At 43.8% G+C, this 15,123-nt stretch overlaps 1 protein-coding gene across 10 annotated transcripts in view; it reads right to left on the bottom strand.

Moving 5' to 3' along the window:
• BEND7 (BEN domain containing 7) overlaps window positions 1-14,302 on the bottom strand; it is a 100,594-nt gene extending 86,292 nt beyond the window's left edge. For 8 of the 10 annotated variants that reach the window (XR_012128053.1, XR_012128054.1, XM_073229273.1 and 5 more), the window contains exon 1: window positions 13,939-14,302. Coding sequence is in view for 7 of the 10 variants with exons in the window: in XM_073229273.1 (XP_073085374.1) it covers window positions 13,939-13,999 (61 nt within the window). In the remaining 3 variants the exon portion in view is untranslated. Of the gene's footprint in view, window positions 1-11,578; window positions 11,663-13,938 lie in introns of all 10 variants that reach the window. The other 2 variants (XM_073229278.1, XM_073229276.1) reach the window with 2 other exon arrangements.
• Between the last annotated feature and the right edge of the window lie 821 nt (window positions 14,303-15,123).

Genomic DNA, 15,123 nt, shown 5'->3' with positions numbered 1-15,123 from the left:
GCTTCTCACTGTTAAGTATAATGTTGGCTGTGGGTTTGTCATATATGGCCTTTGTTATGTTGAGGTACTTGCCCTCTATACCCATTTTGTTGAGAGTTTTTATCATGAATGGATGTTGAATTCTGTCAAATGCTTTTTCAGCGTCAGTGGAGATGATCATCTGGTTTTTGTCCTTCTTTTTGTTGATGTGGTGGATGATGTTGATGGATTTTTTAATGTTGTACCATCCTTGCATCTTTGAGATGAATCCCACTTGGTCATGGTGTATGATCCTCTTGATGTATTTTTGAATTCGGTTTGTTCATATTTTGTTGAGTATTTTTGCATCTATGTTCATCAGGGATATGGGTCTGTAATTTTCTTTTTTTGTGGGGTCTTTGCCTGGTTTTGGTATTAGAGTGATTCTGGCTTCATAGAATGGAAAACTGTAAGGAGAATGGGTATTATGTCTTCTCTGTATGTCTGATAAAATTTAATGGTGAATCTATCTGGCCCGAGGGTTTTGTTCTTGGGTAATTTTTTGATTACTGATTCAATTTCTTTGCTGGTAATTGGTCTGTTTAGATTTTCTGTTTCTTCCTTGGTCAGTCTTGGACAGTTGTATTTTTCTAGGAAGTTGTCCATTTCTTCTAGGTTTTCCAGCTTGGTAGCATATAGATTTTCATAGTATTCTCTAATAATTCTTTGCATTTCTGTGGGGTCTGTTGTGATTTTCCCTTTCTCATTTCTGATTCTGTTATGTGTGTAGATTCTCTTTTTCTCTCAATAAGTCTGGCTAGCAGCTTATCTATTTTGTTTATTTTCTCAAAGAACCGTGGTTTCATTGATTTTTTTCTATTATTTTATTCTTCTCAATTTTATTTCTACTCTGATCTTTATTATGTCCCTCCTTCTGCTGACTTTGGGTCACATTTGTTCTTTTTTTTCCAATTTCAATAATTGTTACTTTAGACTATCCATTTGGGATTGTTCTTCCTTTTTTAAATAGGCCTGGATTGCTATATACTTTCCTCTTAGAACTGCCTTCACTGCATCCCAGAGAAGTTGGGGCTTTGCGCTGTTGTTGTCATTTGTTTCCATATATTGCTTGATCTCTGTTTTAATTTGGTCATTGATCCATTGATTATTTAGGAGCATGTTGTTAATCCTCCATGTGTTTGTGAGCCTTTTTGTTTTCTTTGTACAATTTATTTCTAGTTTTATACCTTTGTGGTTGGTATAAAAAAGTTGGTTGGTAGAATTTCAATCATTTTGAATTTACTGAGGCTGTTTTTGTGGCCTAGTATGTGGTCTATTCTTGAAAATGTTCCATGTGCACTTGAGAAGAATGAGTATCCTGCTGCTTTTGGGTGTAGAGTTCTGTGGATGTCTGTTAGGTCCATCTGTTCTAGTGTGTTGTTCAGTGCCTCTGTGTTCTTACTTCTTTTCTGTCTGGTGGATCTGTCCTTTGGAGTGAGTGGTGTGTTGAAGTCTCCTAGAACGAATGCATTGCATTCTATTTTCTCCTTTAATTCTGTTAGTATTTGTTTCACATATGCTGGTGCTCCTGTATTGGTGCATATATATTTATAATGGTTATATCCTCTTGTTGGACTGCCCCCTTTATCATTATGTAATGTGCTGCTTTATCTCTTGTTACTTTCTTTGTTTTGAAGTCTATTTTGTATGTTACAAGTACTGCAACACCTGCTTTTTTCTCCCTATTGTTTGCATGAAATATCTTTTTCCATCCCTTCACTTTTAGTCTGTGTATGTCTTTGGGTTTGAGGTGAGTCTCTTGCAAGCAGCATATAGATGGGTCTTGCTTTTTTATCTATTCCTTTACTCTGTGTCTTTTGATTGATGCATTCAGTCCATTTACATTTAGGGTGATTATTGAAAGATATTTACTTATTGCCATTGCAGGCTTTAGATTTGTGGTTACCAAAGGTTCAAGGATAGCTTCTTTACTATCTAATCATCTAACTTGACTCATTTATTAAGGTATTATAAACAGTGTGATGATTCTTTATTTATCTTCCTTCTTATTCCTCCTCCTCCATTCTTTATATGTTAGGTGTTTTATTCTGTACTCTTTTGTGTTTCCTTTGACTGCTTTTGTGCACAGTTGTAATTTTATTTTTTGCCTTTAGTTACTATTTGGTTGGTCTTCTTTCTTTGCTGTGATTTTATTTTCTCTGGTGACATCTATTTAGCCTTAGGAGTGCTTCCATCTAGAGCATTCCCTTTACAATATCCTGTAGAGGTGGTTTATGGGAGGCAAATTCCCTCAACTTTTGCTTGTCTGGGAATTGTTTAATCCCTCCTTCATATTTAAATGATAATTGTGCTGGATACAGTATAGTTGGTTCAAGGCCCTTCTGTTTCATTGCATTAAATATATCATGCCATTCTCTTCTGGCCTGTAAGGTTTCTGTTGAGAAGTCTGATGACAGCCTAATGGGTTTTCTTTTGTAGGTAATCTTTTTTCTCTCTCTGGCTATCTTTAATACTCGTCCTTGTCTTTGATCTTTGCCATTTTAATTATTATATTTCTTGGTGTTGCCCTCCTTGGGTCCCTTGTGTTAGGAGATCTTTGGGCTTCCATGGTCTGAGAGACTATTTCCTCCCCCAGTTTGGGGAAGTTTTCAGCAATTATTTCTTTAAAGACAATTTTTATCCCTTTTCCTCTGTCTTCTTCTTCTGGTACCCCTATAATGTGAGTATTGTTCTGTTTGGATTGGTCATACAGTTCTCTTAATATTCTTTCATTCCTAGAGATCCTTTTATCTCTCTCTGCCTCAGTTTCTCTGTATTCCTGTTCTCTGATTTCTATTCCATTAACAGTCTCTTCCACCTCATCCAGTCTGCTCTTAAGTCCTTCCAGAGATTGTTTCATTTCTGTAATCTCCCTCCTGACTTCATCCCTTAGCTCTTACATATTTCTCTGCAGGTCCATCAGCATGGTTACAACCTTTATTTTGAATTCTTTTTCTGGAAGATTGGTTATATCTATCTCCTCAGGCCCTCTCTCTGGGGTTGTCTGGGTGATTCTCGACTGGACCAGATTCTTCTGCCTTTTCATGGTGATAGAGGTAGTTGTAGGTGGGTGGTACATGTGTCAGCTGGGAGAACAAAGTCCCTTCCTGCTTGCTAGTCACCTTGCCCTTCTCTGCTGCCTGTGTTGGTTACTCGCACACTAGGAGCAGTCTCCGGGTTAATTCCCTGAGCTTCTTTGGGTGGGGCAGCCCTTGGGGTAGCCCAGAGCCCTGTAGGGAGTGGTAGCCATGCCGGGTGTGTTCTCCTGTGAGAATGGTGCCCCTTCACATCTTGCCCCAACCTCCTCTGTCTGTGCCGGGCAGCTGCATGCCTGTGGTAGCCTCTGGGTCTGGCCTGGGTAGGTACGTGCTGGGAGGAGACTCTGTGTGGTTGCTGTGGGCGGGGCCACTCTCTGGCTGCTCCGCCAGTGTTGCAGGGCAGCGCCGGCCAGGGGAACGAATGGCAGGCTGCTTATCACCGTGAGGGGCTTCAAAGCTGCATTGCCCTCCAGGGGGTTGGGGGACCTGAATTTCCTTAGGCTTCCCAGCCTGCTGGGCTGAGTGTGCCAGGATGATTCTGTCCTGGTGTTAAGTCCCTGTCCCTTTAAGACTTTCAAAAAGCACCCACTTTTCCTTTGTCCCAGGGGAGCTGGCTGTGGGGATGCACTTGCAGATTTTACTTTTCCGTTTCTCTAATATCCAGTACACCATGCAATGTGTGTCTGTGCTCCTGGTGCAGATTACTAGGACTGGTTGTTTAGCAGTCCCAGGCTTCCACTCCCTCCTCACTCCGACTCCTTTCCTCCCACTAGTGAGCTGGGGTGGGGATTATGTTCAGGTCCCGCAGGGCCATGGCTTATATCTTACCCTTTTCATGGGATGCTGAGTTCTTGCAGATGTAGATATACCCTGGCTGTTGTACTGTATCTTCTGGTCTCTCTGTTAGGTGTAGTTGTATTTGTTGTATATTCAAAAATATATATGGTTTTGGGAGGAGATTTCCGCTGCCCTACTCATGCCGCCATCTTTGCTCCTCTCTCTCAAGAGTATATTTTATTGTGTAAGTTAATGGCCAGATGAAGAGATACATAGGACGAGGTCCCAAATTAGGGAGCTTCTATCCTCCTGGAGTTTAAGGCCTGGCTCGGTGGCAGTGGAGTTAGTCTGGTTCTCCAAGCATAGAAGCTCTCCCCAACTGAGAAGCAGGATCCAGTGCAGTAGAGAGTCCTGCAGTTAATTCTTTTCCAGGCACTCTTCTCTCCAATAATCTGTGACTTATAAGAGTAACAGACTTGCTGTGTAAATGTCCTAGGTCTATTTTTAACTTTGAGATGTAAAACACACAGTTCCAAAATCTTTATTTTATCTTATAGATGGCCATATTATTTTCTTCCAAAGGTAAAAATCCACATTCCCATGGGAACTGGAGAAGCTAAATTGTTAATACATCTCCTTAAGAGTCTGTTCTTTGTGGAAAATTTTACAAATATGATTTGGTCAAAATCAGTGTAGGAAAAGCAAACTAACACCAACATTAGCACACATTTTACTTATAGAGTCATTGCGGAACCTCACCAAGTCTTTATGAGAAACAGAATGAGGCGCCTCTCCCTCACAGGCCTCAGTGAGCCGTTACGTGCAGGGGCCTGTTCCCCCACAAATATGACATGTGCCAAGGTCTGTTGTTGTTTAAGCCATGGATTTATTTTCTGAAATTAAGGTAGAAAAACTTGCTTCATATGGAACTTGAGAAATAGACAATGCCAAAATCAGTTAATAATCAGGTCAATACCATCTTAAGCCCCCCTCTCGAAAGTTGTACCAATGTTACAGCAGAATATAGAACCAGTCGAGCATATGCTATTTTTCAATTTTGGTTTCCAAAATTGCACTGGCTTTCAAATTTGAGTTCCTCTCCTGTGTGGTCTTTTCTAGATTTGAAAAGAAAAATATTTCAAGTTGTATCTCACAAATCAACATCAGAGATTCCAAATCTCTACACTAGTTGAGTTTATTACAAACATTTCTTCCAGTTAAATGAGGTATAATTTGGCTCACTAAATGGCTCTACAATCTCAACTTAGCAATATATTTTGAAACAAACCTTCAGAGTCCTACACAACAGTATCCAATATAGTCATGCATTTAGATAATGAAGATTTGAGCACCTATAATCTAGGTACCTATTATGAACACAACACTGTGCTAGGTGCTCCAAAGGACACAATAAAGAATCCAGGCCACATATTCTCTGTGTTCTTACAATTTACATGAGGAGAGATGGTGCAAATAAACCACCACAATTCAATGTGGCAATATTCAGGTTTGGGAGCAAAGCAGGACATTTGTAGGGTGACTTGGAGCAGAATAAAGCCATATATGAAAATAAGTAAATCTTAGGTAGTACTTGGTGAGAGCCATAAAAGCATGATGTTATTATTCAGTGCTAAGGTGTTGAGAAGAAAAGATAATTTCTAGTTCAGAGGGAGAGAGGAGAAAGGGATAATAAAACTAAGAATGCAGCATTTTCTACTTTGAACAAGTGTTTTACCATGTAGAATTTCCTGTTTGCTGCGGGGGACCTGATGAGCCAGTGTTACTGTTCTATTACAGAATATAAAGAAAACCTTTCAAGAGTTTTGTGCAAGATGTTAGTAGCTGGTAACCAGAGATGTAAACCAAGGTTTTCTGACTTTAAACCTCACTTTTCTCTACTATGCTATTCATATGGAAAAGGCTTCCAGACCTATGTAATGTTTGAATTGGGCTTTAAAAACAGATAGGAGAGACAAGATTGCGATAGATGGAGTCTGGGAATGGGATAAGACATGGGAAGGATCAGGACCTGGGGCAGGTGCTTTAGCAAGAGACTGGCTGACACAATCAACAGCTTTCAGTAAGAAAGAAGAGGAGACAAGGCTGGCAAGGTAGGCTACATACTGACAGTGAGCAGCAAAGGGAGGAGGGGAATGGTCATTTCCTCAGAGGCTGCATGGCAGACAGAACGTGGGAAGCCATGTCCAGATCCAGGCTCTCATCTATGAGCTACCTGACATTTCCAAAGGTCTGCTTTTCCATCTAAAATTGGCAGTAACAATAATTTGTGAGGGTATGAGGGTGCCATGAGACACAGCATGGGAAGTGCCCGGCATGCAGGAGAGGTTAAGCTTTACTTCCTTTCTTCCCAAGGGGTCCTGGGCTTTCCTTCCTTCTCCCGACAGTGCCCCCATCACATCTGGAAGCCCAGCCTTGCAGGGGAAAGGTGGAGGAGTTCTGCTCGCAGATCGGCTGTGTGGGGGAATGGCAGGGGCCAGCAAGGGCCAAGGCAGCTCTGCCACCATGAAGAGCGCAGGACTGGGTTCAAAAGACTGGCTTTAGAGCATGGCCAGCTAATCACTGTGTGATCTTCATCTTGGGCTCAGTGTCCCGTTTGTGTCACAGATATAATGCCTACCTTGTGGGGTGGTTGTGATATTAGCTAAGTGATCCATGAAAGTCTGAGACAGGCCTCGCTGCAGGACCCCCCAGACTTGTGGCAATAAGGAACATCTTGGAGTGTAAGTCTGCATCTGCAGCCACAGACAGTTATATGTGCACTTACATGCAAAGCAGCCACCTTTGCTGAAGTTTCCTCAAAGGCTCTCAACTTTTGACTGTTTGCAATTGTTGTGAAGCCATCTTCAGACCCATGGGAGAGCCTGGTATCCTTGTAGTGCTGTGGGAAATCTTAGGAGCCCCTGGACAAGAGGCCCTTCCTTGTGATGAGGGCACCTGGGAAGTTCTTTTGAGGCCCTCAGAGTGGGGGAGGCAGAGGAGCGTGGGACACAGCACAGGCACTCCAGGTGCTCAACCCTCCTCAGGCAACCCCACAACCCTTCACCTGTGGAACATACTGGGGCTTCCACATGGGGGTTCACTTGAGCAAAGCATTCCATGTGGTTAAGGGCATGGTTTTGGAGACTGACAGAACTTAGTTTTATCCTGGTTCTGCCACTAAGTTACTTTTTGAAACCCTCAAATTCCTTATCCATAAAGTGGGAATAACAATATGTTCTTGGGCATTAAAGAGCTTATTAAAGTGCTCATGCAGCATCTTTCAGGCCCAGCATATTTTACTTCTTAGGCCTGTGATATCCTAGACAGCTGCTAACAAACAAGGGCTGCTCACATCAGAGGTGGGTGTAAGAATTTGTTACCTTCCAGGCCCAGAGTATGAGAGTGTTTTAGGTCATGAGCAGGGGAGGGCTGGAAAGGGACAATTGTTTAAGTTTTACATAATCAGTCATGGGATTAATGGGATAACATACAAAGTTCTTGCATAGTGCGTGGCACACAGCAAACTCTCCCTAAATGACGCCTACTATTATGGTGTCATTCCTAACCCCAAGAGACACTCAGGCCATTTTGGATCTTCATTTCATTTGAGGTTGCTTCTCACTCTGGGAACTCCAGTCACAGGTGTGGAGAAACATCAGGGCCCCCTTCCTCTTGGAAGGATGACCCAGCTCCCCACTCCCCAACAAGAATCAGGTGGGACCCACCCAGGCCACTTGGGGATAGGGAAGGGGCCCTTTCATTTCACAAAGGACTTGCCCATTTTTCCAGGGAGGAGAGTTACATTGGGGTTAGGAGTTAACTCCTTAACCTGAAAAAATGGGTAGCAATTTTTTGGGTGTCACCTTTGAAGAAATTCCAGGGACCCTGGTGAGACAGTTGTCATTGAGAAAGTCACTGACAAGAGATTAAACAATTCAGAGATCTTGACTCTGCTCAGTTGGCATGGCTATTCTACACCGAGACATCGAGCTTCATCTTCTGACAGTTGTAAAACTGAAGTGAATATAAAGGAACTAGAACAGGGCCTGGCATGTAATTGGAATTCAATAAATATTTGTTGAATGAATACATGAATGAGTCTGAACACCTGAAAATAGACACGTTTCAAAATTATAGACCATAATAGTAAATCTAAAACAAAATCTAAGATAAGGAGATTTTGTTAAATGTTTGCATTATTGCTATGAGTCATAAATTGGCTCATTAAAATACTTTCCAAAAGTTCCTTGCTACCAGCTAAGGGCTCCTGAGTGACCTCTGAATTTGCCTGGCTCAACACGGTGTAGTGAAAAGATCTCTGGAAAGGAGACATGGGTTTACTCCTGGGTCTGCTATTTATGAGAAAGTCACTTAACTCTGAGCTTCAGTTTCCTCCTCTGGGTAATGGGAATAACAGCATCTGCCCTGACCACTTCACAGGAATACTATACAAATCATGGACTGCAGACATGAAAGCACTTTTCTAAACTTTAAAGTACAGCCCTCACTTCATCTGATTATAATGACACTTGCCCCTCGGCTGTGGCTCCCACCACTCCTCCCACCTGGAATCTTCTCTCTCCACTCTCTCTGCCTATCCAAATCTTTCCCTGGGTCAAGGTCCAGCCTTTCCAGAGCCCTCTGCTCAACCCTAAATTTGATCCTTCCCTTCCACCTCTGTTTTTACTTGCTGGCCCAATGGTTCCTGTTTGTCAGTTAGTCACCTGTCACACAGAGTGCATATGATGGGATGTTTCCAGCTCAGGAGGACATGCACTGGGGACCCATTGTGGCAGTTGCTATTTGAGAGACCTCTGGTAGGCTACTGACCATCACCAAGTCCCACCTACAAAATGGAGCTGATAATGAGACTTACAGATTTGCTGTGAGAAGGAAGTGAGGTAATTCATGTGAGGTACTCCACTCAGTGCTGCACTCAAACCACTGTTGCTGTTATGATTACTGAATCTTGTGCCTTTACTGTGTTTTGAATTTTTCCTATCTCCCCGACTAGGTTTGGTGCTTGACCTGGTTCTCTGGGTACTGCACTCCCACTCCCATTCCGGAAAAGTGCTGAGCTCATAGTTAGTATTTTCTCAAAAACACCTGTTGAATTGATTAAAATGGATTAAGTTGTTTTTCTCCAAACACTGGTCAAATCTTTATCATCATCCATTGGCCAGCTTGACAAAGTCAGTGTCCACAGTCTAAAATAACCTCTTTTGGCCCTATTATCACATTAAAAACAGTCACCCCTAAAGCACTCAGCTGAGCCACACACTACTGAGCTATCCTACCATGTTAGATGCAGTAAATTAGTCAACAGCCTAAAAATATTCCAAAGAAATAGATATCATGTGGGAACTCTGCCAAGTTCTGGAGCACTCTCTTCCCCTGAGACATGAACTTTTTAATATTACAGGTGCAGACAGTATCAGAGATAACACATACATTTGAACAGAAAATCCTATACAACATCCTAGGGACCGTGTGTTAGGACTGTGTCAGAGGTGAAGAATTTCGGTGTTTTGCTAACAAACTCTCTTAGATCTCTTAAACTGTGCATAGAATTCTATACTATAACTAGTAGTATTATGGATAGACTCTGGCAGCTTTCAAAACAAACATGATTTAAATCTATGTTTTGAGAAGAGGAACTATAAACTAAACAATGCCAATTTTATAACATTGTCAACAACAAAATTCTTAATTTCATATGCTATCAGTAACTATTTCCAATTGCTCTAGAAATTATGTTTGTGTTCTACTTTTTAAAAAAATCGACCTACAGATCATAAAATAAAAATGGCCTTGGGAACCATATCACTAGACTGAGCAAAAGATGGAGAAGAAACCCAGGTACCCTTCCATGCTGTTCAATCTTTTGTCTCTTAATGTCTAAGGCCTTCTTGTCCAACAACTCAGAAAGCTCATCCCAGCCCTGGGCTCTCATCTTCCGGGACCTGAGCCGGGAAAAACAAAAGCAGCACCGTCCACCCCATTTGCGTTTACATTTTACTTAATTCTGAGCAGTAGCATCTTCCTGTTCTCCATCCTGCACTCACTCATGCCCAGAATTAACTTAATGTATAGCGTCCTTACTATTTTCTAAGTGTACAGCAGAAAAGGGAAGAAAGCCTGCTCTGTTGGAAAGTAACTAAACCAAGGACATGATGTTCCACTTTCATGATACATATAAATTTTCTAATAGGTAAATTCTTCATTTCAAATAACAAAATAAAGTCATACTCAGATATAGAATTCCAACCAATCAAGTTTAGGGAACTAAAAATACAGAATTCCAACTACTTAAATTTAAGTAACTAAAGAGAATATTCTCCTTCTGGATAACAGCCTTTCACTTGACTATGAACATTTTGGTTTTCAGTTCTCTTAGCAGCAAACAGGTGCTGAGAGTAGGGCTGGCCTCAGTAACACTCCCTCCCTCCACTGAAAGATGCATGTGCCTTTAGGAATGCTTGTGTAAGAATGTTGATATTTCCCTCCTATTTTATCTCCTTTGCAACCCACCCTTTCTCTTCCTCAAAACAAAGGTGAGATCCCAGTTACAGAACCCTGCATGTTGGGCTTTGATGTTGTTTTGAGGTTCAGCACTACTTGGACTGGGTCTGAGCAGCAACCCTGCTGCCCTCAACCCATCACTCTCCCCAAGACAAGGAAATTCTGACCATTGCTTTTCATTATTCTTGCCTGGACTGTCTCTTGCTTTCTGCTTCCTTGATGTGCAACACCCAGCTCTCACCCTCCTTCCAGGGGCTGCAGAGGTGTTCAGGATGGGCAGTGTTAAAGCCAAATGCCACCTCCTATTCTCCACTCCTACTTTTGGGTATTTCACTCTTAGTGGCAAAATGCTAGGTCGATTAATTTTTGGCTTATGGTCTGCAAATAACCAGGTGTACATGCAAGGTCCTTCATGTATGGTATTTGTACCAACATCTGTACTTGCAAAGAGTGGCAGTGTTTTTGGCCACCTACACTTGTTGATGTCTCAGAGATGCTGCTTTTGCTCTGCTTGTTCCTGAGGTGAGCTGGGAAGGAGGATAGTAAGAGCAAAGCACAGCTAGTCTCTCTGACCAAAAATGATGGTGTGAAATGAACACAAAGGCAGAAGATGAGGGGCTTCTCAATGATAACTAGTTCTGTTAAAAGGTGGTTAGGGGAAAAGAATCACATTTTTATTTTCCTTACGCTTTTTGACTGTAGATTTAATTTAATTTTGTCATGGCAGGATTAGCAACTGGGCCACAGAGGTGAAGGGACATTAGAATAGATAGCATATTAATCCTCTATCCCACCCAAGGCAGAAGCAAAACCAAACAAACAGCAGCTTCCTGGAGACTGAATTTCTGTTATCCAGATGTCAAAGATGTAATGCCCCAATTACACAAACTATTGCCAGTGAAGCATGCCAGCGAATATGCTATGTAAATGGGGTGAGCGCAGAGCGACAAAACTGCACAGTCAGCATCTGGCTCTGGGAGTGAGTGATAATTAGCACTGTGTGTAGACACTAATAAACATTTATGTCTGAAATTACAACTTTTAGCAATGTTAATAAGGGATATATTGGCAATCTGTAAAATAAAAGGTCTTGAAAAGAATGTCATACATTAAGCAATGGCAGACATTTCCCGTTTTGGCACGACCTTTTTTTTTTTTTTTTTTCCCTTAATTGCAAATGGCCAGGTTGTTTTGCTAAGAAATTAATTGACATAGGAACCTACCTAAAAAAGTGGGTTGTGTCTCTTTGGCCTCCCCATTAACATCGTTGCTGAATTCTGATATCTTATATACCTCATGGTGATAATGTGGGATGAGAAAACAATAAAAAATTAGAACTCTACTGACCAGCAAGATATGAATAAGTAATAAAGACTAGGATGTCATTATATATAGTATGTGTAATCTATGCTTTAACTTAGATACATAATTTTGGGGAAGTTAATCACAGAATTTGTGGTCACTAATAATTTCTAAATCTTTGCTTGCTCTGGAGAAGAAAACAATCTTGAAATATTGCTTTGACTTTAGAAAACAACTCTGCTTGATCACATAGTTTTCATAGTAAGTTTGGCCATAGACGCCAATTACCAGTCTTCCTTTATTTCAAATGACAAGTATGTTTACAAGGAAAAGAAAGATCTTGCCCAGTCATAGGCCAGGGGAGAATTCCAAATTTACCCCCACAACCCATTTTTGAGTATAGCATATCAATAGTATGCTTGAGAGTTACCCACACTCTGTTTTCTCTATTTATCTAGAGAAGGCCCAGACCTTAAGCAGCATACAAGAAAGCACACATGAAAAATACTGATTTTTTATTTCAGATAGTTTGTATTAGAAAGCAAGATTCTCATCTTTCACATAAAGTGACTCTTTTGCCTTCAGCTATTACATTTTAATATGCAATCATTTATTTTCTAAAAATGCACCTGCAGAGCAGAGGGAAGAATCAGACACATAATTAAAAAAAAGAAAAGAAAAAGAAGAAGAAAAACTTTCTATGTCAGTCAAACTTTAAAACACAATTTTCTACAAGCTTCTCTATGAAGGCTCCTGTGCTTGGCAATTGTCTATGTGCAAAAAGTAGGATCCCCTAGAAGCAAATAGAGATCCCTTTTAACAGCTATTCCATTTTGTTGGCCTTAGAGCTCTCAGGACAAGGTCTGTACAACTACTCTCACTTTTCAGATAAAGTGGTAAGTTCCCTGAAGCCATAAAAAAGAAAGCAGCCTACATTCAGGAATGAATCAATAAACCAACAGGCCAGTCACATATGGAGAGATTTTTGAAGTACAAATGACTGAGTAATCAACACTGATGGAAAAAATGTACATAGGAAGAGGGAAGCACCAAGTATTTTGAATACGTAAAACTATTTCAGGCCTCTTTCACTGAACAGCATCCAAACTAAATCAGGGTAAACAGATATGAGTAGATCTCCAAAATGTCTATAATCAAACCATTTTCAAACTAACCCGAAAGCAGGCTTTATTGAATCTACATCATAGTTAGCTCTGCTTAGTTGAATTAGCTGTTTCTTGCAATTGCCCTCCAATTACCATCAGCTTACACGTAACTTCTTCAGGTAGTTGAAACAATCACTTTGCTCTCTACTCTGCCAATGCTAGATAAAACAGCACAGGGAAAGAAGACAGTCTCTATGGTCTGATTTTGATCTCAAGTAGATTCAAAGAAGATATTTAAATAGGGTGGTTCTAAACTGAATATGAGGACTTGTGACATTAGGATGAAAAGAAGTCATATGCAGAATTTAAGATGACACAATGCATTTTGCCAGACATATCTTTATGTCTGCTCTTATCTTCAGTTCTCATAGTCTTTTTAAAAAAAAAATCAGTTAAATAAAGAGTCTAACAAGTAAGTGAACACAGACAAGATTATTCAACTTTCCCTTCCCCTGATAAAATAAACCCAAGCCCAAAGACTGTAATGTTCACCTGTTAATCGTCTGGAACTGGTTGGATTTTTAAAAAATACTTTTCTGACTGGTAAGTGATCTATTCTAAAACACATTTCCAAGGCAAATAACGTTATTTAGAAGAGATATTGGTCGCTCACAATTGTCATTTGGACTTGTACACCCAATGAGCTTCTTTCCCATTCTTAAAAGAACCATCACCTTTCTGCCTGCTTCTCTTTGGGGGAAAAAAACAAACCCACAACCACTGATCAGGATTCGTGCCTGCACGGCCTGATGGAAAGGCAGTTCTCCCCCACCCCCCAACCTAACCGCAGGGACGGAATACCAAAGAGGGTTCTCTGCTCCCCAAGTGTCATTGTTTGCTGATTTCTCGATGTGTCCTCAGACTTGTTTATGCTGAATAATATCCTGCCTCCCCCCCCCCCCCCCCTGCACAACTTTCCTCGCCGCCGGGCGCGTGCGGCCGCGGCCCCCATTGGAAGGGGGCTGGGGGGCCGGGACCCCGGGAGTTGGACGCACGGCCGAGGCGCGGGCGAGGGGCGGCGGGCCGCGCACGGGGCTGTTTACCCGTCGCCAAGTCCTTCCTCCGCCGCTCGCACGCCCCCCGCCCGGCCCGGCCCGGCCCGGCCCGCCGCTTACCTCGGCTCACCAGTTTGAAGCTTTGGGATTTCCTGCTTCTTCTCCGCTCGGAGAACTCCATGGTGCTGGCGGAGGCGGCAGGCAGCGGCTGCAGCCGGGGGGCGGCCGGAGGGAGCGGCGGCCGAGGCGACGGCGGCGCTGGCTCTTGTCACCCAGCAGCAGGAGCGCCAGGACCAAGGTCCGTGTCTTGAATCCGCAGGGGGAGGCAGAGGAAAGGGAAAAACCACCTCGAACCCACTCGGGGGCTGCGGCTCGCGGGGCTCGGCAGGAGGCGCTTGGCCGGGAGAAGTTGCCCCTCCTCGTCGCCGCCGCCGCCCGGCGCCCTCAGCACACCCCCCGACCCCTTCCCATTCCCGGTTTCTTTTCAAAACGCAACCGGAGCCGAACTTTCCGTTGGGGAGCGAGTTGGGGGCGGGGAGGGCGCGGCGCGGCTGGCTGGGTGCTGCCGGCGCCCTGCGCGCTGGCCACGGGCCGGCCTGGGCTCAGCTTCGGACGCGGCGGCGGCGGCGAGCGCGGCCCCGGGGACGCGGCGGGCTGGCCGAGGGCGGCGGCGGCGGCGGCGGCGGCGGCGGCGGCGGGGTGCGAGCCGGGTCGGGGCGCTGACCGCCCCCGCGAGAGGAGGGGCGCCGGGGAGGAGGCGGCGCGGCCGGTACCCCGGGGCCACCTGCTGGTGAAGCGCGGCCGCCGCCATCCCCGGGCCGCCGCCACCCACCGGCCTGGCCGCGCGCGCGGCGCCCTGAGGAAGAGCCGGAGGCCGCGGCACAGCGCCCTCCGCCCGGCCGGCCAGCCTTCGCGCAGGGACGGCAGGCCCTGGCCGCCGCGGGGATCTCCACGCGACGCCGGGGGTTCCGGGGAGTCGCGGCGCTGCACCTCGGGGCCCGGCTGTCGGCCGCGAGCCCACCTGCGTCTGCCCCAGCCCTTGGGGCCGACCTCCTGATAAATAGTCCTGGGCGGTGGGGAACCCTCTGTCCAACCTACTACTTGCCTTGAGATCTAGATGTCGAAGGGTCAGACGCACTGGTTTGAGGCAAGTTTTAGGAAAAAAAATAAAATGCACAAAACTTACCTATCTGCGCTCTGCAAGGAAGCGAAATAAGATTGTAGAATATATTGGTGAGAAGAGTACCGAAAAGGGTGATCTTAAATTCTTTACCCGACTACAAGAGGGTTGTGGGAAGATCCGAA

Source organism: Manis javanica, chromosome 2, assembly GCF_040802235.1.
Source record: "Manis javanica isolate MJ-LG chromosome 2, MJ_LKY, whole genome shotgun sequence".
Lineage (NCBI taxonomy): Eukaryota > Metazoa > Chordata > Mammalia > Pholidota > Manidae > Manis > Manis javanica.
Note: the sequence above shows the minus strand (reverse complement) of the source record. Positions and strands in the feature narration are given on the sequence as shown.